Source organism: Salvelinus fontinalis, chromosome 27 (genome assembly GCF_029448725.1).
Source record: "Salvelinus fontinalis isolate EN_2023a chromosome 27, ASM2944872v1, whole genome shotgun sequence".
In the NCBI taxonomy this organism is placed as follows: domain Eukaryota; kingdom Metazoa; phylum Chordata; class Actinopteri; order Salmoniformes; family Salmonidae; genus Salvelinus; species Salvelinus fontinalis.
Window position 1 is genome coordinate 37,222,791 of NC_074691.1, and position 9,434 is coordinate 37,232,224.

General features: G+C 42.6%; 1 protein-coding gene across 1 annotated transcript in view; it reads right to left on the minus strand.

Annotated features, from left to right (window-relative positions):
* Positions 1-3,049: 3,049 nt before the first annotated feature.
* The window catches only part of LOC129825680 (protein farnesyltransferase subunit beta-like), a 30,917-nt gene continuing 24,532 nt past the window's right edge, over positions 3,050-9,434 (minus strand). Inside the window, exons 10-13 of the mRNA XM_055885867.1 lie at positions 9,033-9,165; positions 4,718-4,829; positions 4,460-4,574; positions 3,050-3,968 (exon numbers count right to left, since the gene is read on the minus strand). Of these exons, the coding sequence (XP_055741842.1) occupies positions 3,855-3,968; positions 4,460-4,574; positions 4,718-4,829; positions 9,033-9,165 (474 nt within the window). The 3' untranslated portion in view covers positions 3,050-3,854. The remainder of the gene's footprint in view (positions 3,969-4,459; positions 4,575-4,717; positions 4,830-9,032; positions 9,166-9,434) is intronic.

The window sequence follows — 9,434 nt, forward strand, 5'->3', positions numbered from 1 at the left end:
AAGGGCAATGATCACAAGTCAGTCATGACGTGGCTAGCTAAGACGCTAGTGCAGACGTCAAACAAGGCCTGCGGGCCAAATAGGGGACACAAGGGAGTATAAATGAGTCGACAACTTTATGAAAGTGTAGCCTGATGCGCTCGCATTGGTGAATTCAACATCAATTGCGCTGCATTCGTGTGTCCCGTTTACAGCGTGCAGCGGAGGGAAAGTGTACAGACACACGCCACAGTCCTAGCTAGGCTACTAAAATGTACCAGTCTGGGTTCGGTTTTTAAAGCTTGACAATGATTAACCACACGTAGGCCTATTACAGCAGCATTTGATTAGTAGCCTAGGCTGGCTACTCGACTACAATACATTTTGAGTGCTGCATTCAACCGCACCGGAGATCCATGCATTTAAATACGTGTTTTAAGTTTAAATGTTACAACAACATATAGGTACATTTTGTTTTCTTCGTTTATAAATACTTTAGGCTCACAGTATTATACACATCTGCAAGCATAGCATCAAAGGATGGACAAATATTTATCTTGTTTTAATGTTAATATACATCTATACATAGACACACTGAACAAAAATATAAATGCACCAATTTTACTGAGCTACAGTTCATATAAAGAAATCAGTCAATTGAAATAAATGAATTAGGCCCTAATCTACGGATTTCACATGACTGGGCAGGGATGTAGACATGGGAGGGCATAGGCCCACCCTCTAGGGAGCTTGGCCCAGCCAATCAGAATGCGTTTGTCCCCACAAAAGGGCTTTCATTACAGACAGAAATACACTTTAATTTCACCAGGTGTCTAGTCAGATGATCCCTTAGATGAAGTTGGATGTGGAGGTCCTGGGCTGGCGTGTTTCACGTGGTCTGCGGTTGTGAGGCCGGTTGGATGTACTGCCAAATTCTCAAAAATTACATCGGAGGCAGTTTATGATAACTGAACAATAATTTCTCTATTTGGCAAACAGCTCTGATGGACATTCCTGCAGTCAGCATGCCAATTGCATGCTTCCTCAAAACCTGAAACGTCTCTGGCATTGTGTTGTGTGACAAAACTGAACATTTTAGAGTGGTCTTTTATTGTCCCCAGCACAAGGTGCACCTGGAACATTCGTGGGATCTTATTTCAGCTCATGAAAGCTATATGTTGCATTTCTATTTTTGTGGACATTTTTTATAAAACAATGGCCAGTTTGGGTTGCAGTTGCATGGTTTTCTGTAAAGACAAATAGGTTATGTCTGGCCCGAGAATTGTTTTTTTCAATATGGTCTGTGCGCTGATTTAGTTTGACACCCTGGGCTAGGGTATCTATTTATGTAGCAGATTAATAACACAGGGCCTAACGTTAGCTAGCTGCTGGGAGTATGTCATGTCGTTTTTCCTATAGGCTACAGCTAGAGATGCTTCCCGTGTCATTTGGTTAGCTAGCAAGAAATGTGAGTCACTTTGCTAGCTATACTAAACTTGAACGACTTATCCACAGTTAGCATTTCACTTGTCAATCAAATGTATTTGGCATCGATCAAATGGGCGGGCGGGCAGGTAAGTTCCCATTCAGTTGTCAAAACGTGGGTTGGGACCAGCATGCATTGGCAGGCAAGTTCCCATTTAGTTGTCAAAACATGGGTTGGGACCAGCATGCATTGGCAGGCACTAGCATCCTACTATTCCCCATCGTTTATCAGTGCAAATTTGACGGCCAACTAGCTGAAAAAGTTTAAGAGGGTTTCATATTAAGAGTAAAGACTAAGGGGGTGGGGAATGACCGTGGAGCAGCAGCGTGGCCGTGGGGGAGCAGCAGCGCGAAATAAAAACAAAAGTAATACTATACATATTAACAACAGTGATGAATGTCGTTGGGGTGGGGGGGGGAGCAGAGTACAGTCCGTCGGGGGGTGGGGACTAGCAGGTAAGTGAGAGTTGGAGGGGGGGGGTTATTTACTATAGTGTCTTAATTGTCCAAATGCACGGCCACTTTTCCACTATATTGCTATTGAATTTTCACAAATGCCTTACTCAACGTCATTCCTAAACATTAATGTATGAAAACGTGAAAATTACCATATCTAAGTGCTCGCTTGTCAGAAAATGTGTCATATTCTTCTTGGGGGTGTATATGAACATATTTTATAAGATTTAATGTGGCTCAAATGCTGCCAGTTCCACGTTAAAGATAAAAGGGGGAAACTATTAAATGTTAACCTATCCAATACAGAGTTACATGTTCCTGTGTTGTGTGCTGACAGCCAAATCATATGTATTTATAAAGCTCTTCTTACATCAGCTGATGTCTCAAAGTGCTGTACAGAAACCCAGCCTAAAACCCCAAACAGCAAGCAATGCAAGTGTAGAAGCACTGTGGCTAGGGAAAACTCCCTAGAAAGGCCAAAACCTAGGAAGAAGCCTGGTTCCTCTCTAGGTTATGAGGGGTAGCCAGTCCTCTTCTGGCTTGTGCCGGGTGGAGATTATAACAGAACATGGCCAAGATGTTCAAATGTTCATAAATGACCAGCATGGTCAAATAATAATAATCACAGTAGTTGTCGAGGGTGCAACAGGTCAGCACCTCAGGAGTAAATGTCAGTTGGCTTTTCGGTCCACCTAGATGATTTCTGATTTGTAACTGATGTAGCCAGGTAGTTAGTTACGCGTTTGGTGTCTGACGGACGGAGGAATATATAACTCCTTTTATATTGTACAACTGGTTTGCCCTCGCTGGTATACAGTCATGTTTTACTTTGTTTTGCAAGACTGGAATTCTGTTTTGTGAGCCGTTTGATGACAAACTGGCCGTCAGGGTTGAAGACCGCAAAGAACTGCTTATGTGTCACGACCCTTTGACTTTGTCTAAAATTAAGTGGGTGGAGCCAGAGCAATACATTTTAAATCTAAATACACAGTTCTGGCTGGAGCTAGTATGATTTACTCGGTATAAACCCCTTTACTCATTGAGGAGCACATAGGTCATCCACAAACGTTCTCCACTGGTAATGAACATTTGTTTTTCTGTTCATTTGCTTTGTCTGGACAGCAAGGTGTGTTAGTTCAAATCAAATTTTATTTGTCACATACACATGGTTGGCAGATGTTAATGCGAGTAGCGAAATGCTTGTGCTTCTAGTTCCGACAATGCAGTAATAACCAACAAGTAATCTAACTTAACAATTCCACAACTACTACCTTATACACGCAAGTGTAAAGGGATAAAGAATATGTACATAAAGATATATGAATGAGTGGTGGTACAGAACGGCATAGGCATATACATATAAGTAATGTAGGGTATGTAAACATAAAAGTGGCATAGTTTAAAGTGGCTAGCGATACATGTATTACATAAAGATAGCAAGATTCAGTAGATGATATAGAGTACAGTATATACATTATATTAAGTGGCATAGTTACACTATACACTTCTAAAGTCAATAACTTACAGCCACACAAGATTCCAAATATTTTTATTCTGGCCTTTATTTGGACAGCCCTAATTCTGACATCTCTCACAATCCTTTCTTTGTCTGCTGTAGACCAGCGATCAGTCTGTTGGATCCCTGTAAACAAGTGCAGCCCCACTCTTTAGCAAGCATACAGCACAGTACCACTCAACATACAGTTCCCTTAGCCATAGATCTAGGATCAGATTTACCCTAACCTGAATCATTAGCAGAATGGAAAAATATCTGACCGTATCAATGGTTGCCTCCTCCAAGATGTATTAAAGGAGTTGGAGGGAAAGGGTCTGTGCCGTGCTGCAGCTTAGTGATTCTGGACACAGCGCCTTGCTTAGGTCCATCTCCTGTAACATTCGCGTAGACATGCCCATACTCTCCAATCGGTAAATGGTTAGGCCGAGGACCCCTCTTTCTGTGCAGGCACGGGGACGGACAGCTGGTGGAAGTGTTGGATGGCCTGGGCCACCTTCTCTGGACAGATGTTGTAAACAGGGTGGCTCGGGGCCTGGAGGGAAGCACAGGACAACAGGTTAGTAGGAACGCAACCGGGAGGGGATCTACCTGAATTTGTCCAATAGAAACCTGTTTTCCGCTTGGATTAAATCGACTTTTGGTTTTGCAATGGTTTCGGACTAATGAATACACCCCTGTGGAGGTACTACCTGAACTTGTCCAATAAGAAACGTTTGTTTTTGTTTTGTAATGGTGTGCCTTAATCAATGAACCCAATCCAGGACTAGTGAGTGGTAGTTTACAGGGGAGAGAGAATCAAAGACACTGGACAGAAGAACTATCAAAAATGTAAACATTGCAGAAAAAAGCATCCCAGTGACACCCAATGACCATGGACTAATAGCCAAAACCCATCAGCTTGTGAAATTAATAAATAAACTGTGAATTTTGTAATTTTTTTTATGCGGACAGTTACACTGAAGCAAATGCATCCCATAATATTTTGGAATGCAAACAGCATTACAAAATCCGACGTAGTCTCACCAGTCTGTTCTCCTCCCGGCCGACGATCAGCTCGTGGTGCAGGTCCATGTTGCCAAAGTGCTGTGCTACGGACAGACCACTCAGACAGTAACAGGTGTGGTAGAAATCTCTGGATCTGGGAGAGGGAAGAATGTGTGACAGACAGATTTTTTTTTACACAAAATATGACAGGTTTTGTTTTTGCAATCAAAAGTGAAAAAAATAAATTAAAAAAAAGTGTGTGTATGTTCTGTGTGTGTGTGTGTGTGTGTTATGTACTTGCCAGGTTTGTCCAACAGTCCACCAGCAGTGTTCTGACAGCAGAGGAGGATATACTCCTGTAATGCCTGCTGCTCAAACATCCACTTCTGCAGGCTCAGTGTCGAGTCCCCTACACACACACACACATATTTGATGAAACACACATTTGCATCTGAAAACACCATCACAGACATGTCTTATGGAAACACAAAAATCAACAAAAGTTGAATGGTTGAAGATGCACTCAGAATCAGTCTGTCCCTGCCGTAGGGCAGGGGTTCCCAAACTGTTTCATCCCGTGCCCCCCCCCCCAATACTAAACTTTCATGAAATCACAAATGTAATACATCAACATAAAGCTTAACTTGTTGTTAATCCAGCGGCCATGTAAGATTTCAAAAAGGCTTTACGGCGAAAGCAAACCATGCGATTATCTGAGGACAGCGCCCAGCACACAAATGCAAAACAAATCATTTTCAACCAGGGAGTTGCGACACGAAAGTCATAAATAGCGATATAATATATGCCTTACCTTTGAAGATCTTCTGTTGGCACTCCAAAAGGTCCCAGTTACATTACAAAATGGTCCATTTGTTCAATGAAGTCCTTCTTTATATCCATAAAAACTCAGTTTAGCTGGCGCGCTTCAGTCAATAATCCAATCAGTTTCCCTCCTTCAAAATGCATACAAAATGAATCCCAAACGTTACCAATAAACTTATCCAAACAAGTTAATCAACATTTAGGTACCCTAATGCACAATTAAACGATAAAATTTAAGACGGAGAATCGTTGTCTTTACCGGAGATAAACAAAAGGAACGCGCTCTCCCGGCCATGCGCTTGGAAACACTTGGAAACACTACAGCCAAAGTGGGAGCCACTTTGGAAAAACTACAACTTCTCCCTCATTTTTCCAAAAACCAGCCTGAAATGCTTTCTAGAGACTGTTAACATCTAGTGGAAGCCCTAGGAACTGCAATCGGGGACGATTTCGCCCTTTTATAAACAGTGCCAGCCATTGAAAATAGTGGTAGGCTGAACTTAATTTTTTTTGATGGTTTGTCCTCGGGGTTTTGCCTGCCATTTCAATTCTGTTATACTCACAGGCATTACTTTAACAGTTTTAGAAACAGGAGTGGCTGTACCTCGTGTTTCCTATCCAAATCTACCAATTATATGCATATCCTAGCTTCTGGGCCTGAGTAGCAGGCAGTTTACTTTGGGCACGCTTTTCATCCAGACGTCAAAATACTGCCCTCTATCCCAACGTTAAAACTTGTTTCCTGAAATTCTACACATTTTGTCAAGAGGTGCAAAGAGTGCGCAGCGGTCTAAGCCACTACATCGCAGTGTTGCGGCGTCACTACAGACCCAGGTTCGATCCGAGGCTGTGTCACAACTGGGAGTCCCATATGGCGGTGCACAATTTGCCCAGCGTCATCCGGGTTCGGGGCGGGTTTGGCCCGGGGGGAGGGGGCCTTAATTGGATCATCACGCTTTAGCGACTCTTTGTGGCGGGCCATGCGCCTGCAGGCTGACTTCGGTCATCAGTTGAAAGGTGTTTCCTGCGACACATTGGTGCAACTGGCTTCCGGGTTAAGCGAGCAGGTGTTAAGAAGTGCATGACTCGAGTTTCGCCTCTCCTGAGTTGCAGCGATGAGACAAGATCGTAATCACAAAATTTATTTTGTTTGAAAATAATTCTATACATTTTGCCATGTCTAACGTGTATTCATGTCATATTTGAATGATAAAAAAATAAAAAAATAAAACAACAATATCTATGGGCTATTGTTATATACCAAGTTATACATACAGTTGAAGTTGGAAATTCACATACACACCTTAGCCAAATACATTTAAAAACTCAGTTTTTCACAATTCCTGACATTTAATCATAGTAAAAATTCCCGGTCTTAGGTCAGTTAGGATCACCACTTTATTTTAAGAATGTGAAATGTCAGAATAATAGTAGAGAGAATGATTTATTTCAGCTTTAATTTCTTTCATCACATTCCCAGTGGGTCAGAAGTTTACATACACTCAATTAGTATTTGGTCGCATTGCCTTTAAATTGTTTAACTTAGGTCAAACGTTTCGGATAGCCTTCCACAAGCTTCCCACCATAAGTTATGTGAATTTTGGCCCATTCCACTTGACAAAGCTGGTGTAACTGAGTCAATCAATCAAATGTATTTATAAAGCCCTTCTTACATCAGCTGATGTCACAAAGTGCTATACAGAAACCCAGCCTAAAACCCCAAACAGCAAGCAATACAGGTGTAGAAGCACAGTGGCTAGGAAAAACTCCCTAGAAAGGCCAAAACCTAGGAAGAAACCTAGAGAGGAACCAGGCTCTGAGGGGTGGCCAGTCCTCTTCTGACTGTGCCGGGTGGAGATAATAACAGAACATGGCCAAGATGTTCATAGATGACCAGCAGGGTCAAATAATAATCACAGTGGTTGTAGAGGGTACAACAGGTCAGCACCTCAGGAGTAAATGTCAGTTGGCTTTTCATAGCCGATCATTCAGAGTATCTCTACCGCTCCTGCTGTCTCTAGAGAGTTGAAAACAGCAGGTCTGGGACAGGTAGCACGTCCCGGTGAACAGGTCATGGTTCCATAGCCACAGGCAGAACAGTTAAAACTGGAGTCAGGTTTGTAGGCCTCCTTGCTAGCACACCCATTTTCAGTTCTGCCCACACATTTTCTATAGGATTGAGGTCAGGGCTTTGTGATGGCCAATCCAATACCTTGACTTTGTTGTTCTTAAGCCAACTTTGGACGTATATTTGGGGTCATTGTCCATTTGGAAGACCCATTTGCGACCAAGCTTTAACTTCCTGACTGATGTCTTGAGATGATGTGGATATTTTGAAGCAACATTTTCCTTTCCTCATGATGCCATCTATTTTGTGCACCAATCCCTCCTGCAGCAAAGCCCCCCCACAACATGATTCTGCCACCCCCGTGCTTCACGGTTGGGATGGTGTTCTTCGGCTTGCAAGCCTCCCCGTTTTTCTTCCAAACATAACGATGGTCATTATGGCCAAACAGTTCTATTTTTGTTTCATCAGACCAGAGGATATTTCTCCAAAAAGTGCGATCTTTGTCCTTATGTGCAGTTGCAAACTGTAGTCTGGCTTTTTTTAATGGCAGTTTTGGAGCAGTGGCTTCTTCCTTGCTGAGCGGCCTTTCAGGTTATGTCGATATAGGACTCGTTTTACTGTGGATATAGATACTTTTGTACCCGTTTCCTCCAGCATCTTCACAAGGTATTTTGCTCTTGTTCTGGGATTGATTTGCACTTTTCGCACCAAAGTACGTTCATCTCTAGGAGACAGCACTCCTTCCTAAGCGATATGACAGCTGCGTGGTCCCATGGTGTTTATACTTGTGTACTATTGTTTGTACAGATGAACGTGGTACCTTCATTGCTCCCAAGGATGAACCAGACTTGTGGAGGTCTACAAGGTCTTGGCTGATTTCTTTTGATTTTCCCATGATGTCAAACAAAGAGGCACTGGGTTTGAAGGTAGGCCTTGAAATACATCCACAGGTACACCGCCAATTGACTCAAATGATGTCAATTAGCCTATCAGAAGCTTCTAAAGCCATGACATTTTCTAGAATATTCCAAGCTGTTTAAAGGCACAGTCAACTTAGTGTATGTAAACTTCTGACCCACTGGAATTGTGATACAGGGAATTATAAGTGAAATAATCTGTCTGTAAACAATTGTTGGAAAAACTACTTGTGTCATGCACAAAGTAGATGTCCTAACCAACTTGCCAAAACTATAGTTTGTTAACAAGAAATTTGTGGAGTGGTTGAAAAACGAGTTTTAGTGACTCCAACCTAAGTGTATGTAAACTTCTGACTTCAACTGTGTGTATGAACTCCTTCAAGACTGTTGGAAAGCATTCCTCATGATGCTGGTTGAGAGAATGCCAAGATTGTGCAAAGCTGTCATCAAAGCAAAAGGTGGCTACTTCGAAAGAATCTCAAATCTCAAATATATTTAGATTTGTTTAACACTTTTATGGTTACTACATGATTCCATATGTGCTATTTCATAGGTTTGATGTCTTCACTACTATCCTACAATGTAGAAAATAGTAAAAATAAAGAAAAACCATTGAATGAGTTGGTGTGTCCAAACTTGACTGGTACTGTATATATATATATATATATATACATATATTTCTTTTGGGGGGGGGGGGGGGGGGGGGGGGGATTCACACGCCCCCTTGCCAACCACTAGAGGGCGCACCCCGCATTTTGGGAACCACTGCCTTAGGGCAGCACTGTAATCGTTTCTGTAGTTGTACCTTCTTTGAAGAGGGCTCTGTGTAGCAGGGGGAGCAGCCCGGCCTGCCAGAAGGAGTAGCAGCCATCCACCAGTTTGTTACAGCGACCCTGGAACCCTCCCTCAAACCTCATCTGTCTGCTGGCCGCCCACCGCTAAGGGAGAGAGGGAGGAGGAGAGGAGGAGAGAGAGAGGCAGTAGGAGCGAGAAAGAGAGAGTTATGGTTGCTACTGTCACTTATCACAACGGGAGAAACTGACAACATGTTACTAACAGTCCCAGCAAGGCAGCCATTTTCTATCCAGCCAGCCATACAGTGTAAATATAGCTTTGTTCTTGATGTACAACCAGCCTATTATAACCCGACTGCTCAATGTACACAGTGAGAGCTGTTTGAGTTTCATCCAGCCCTTTATTCTCTACG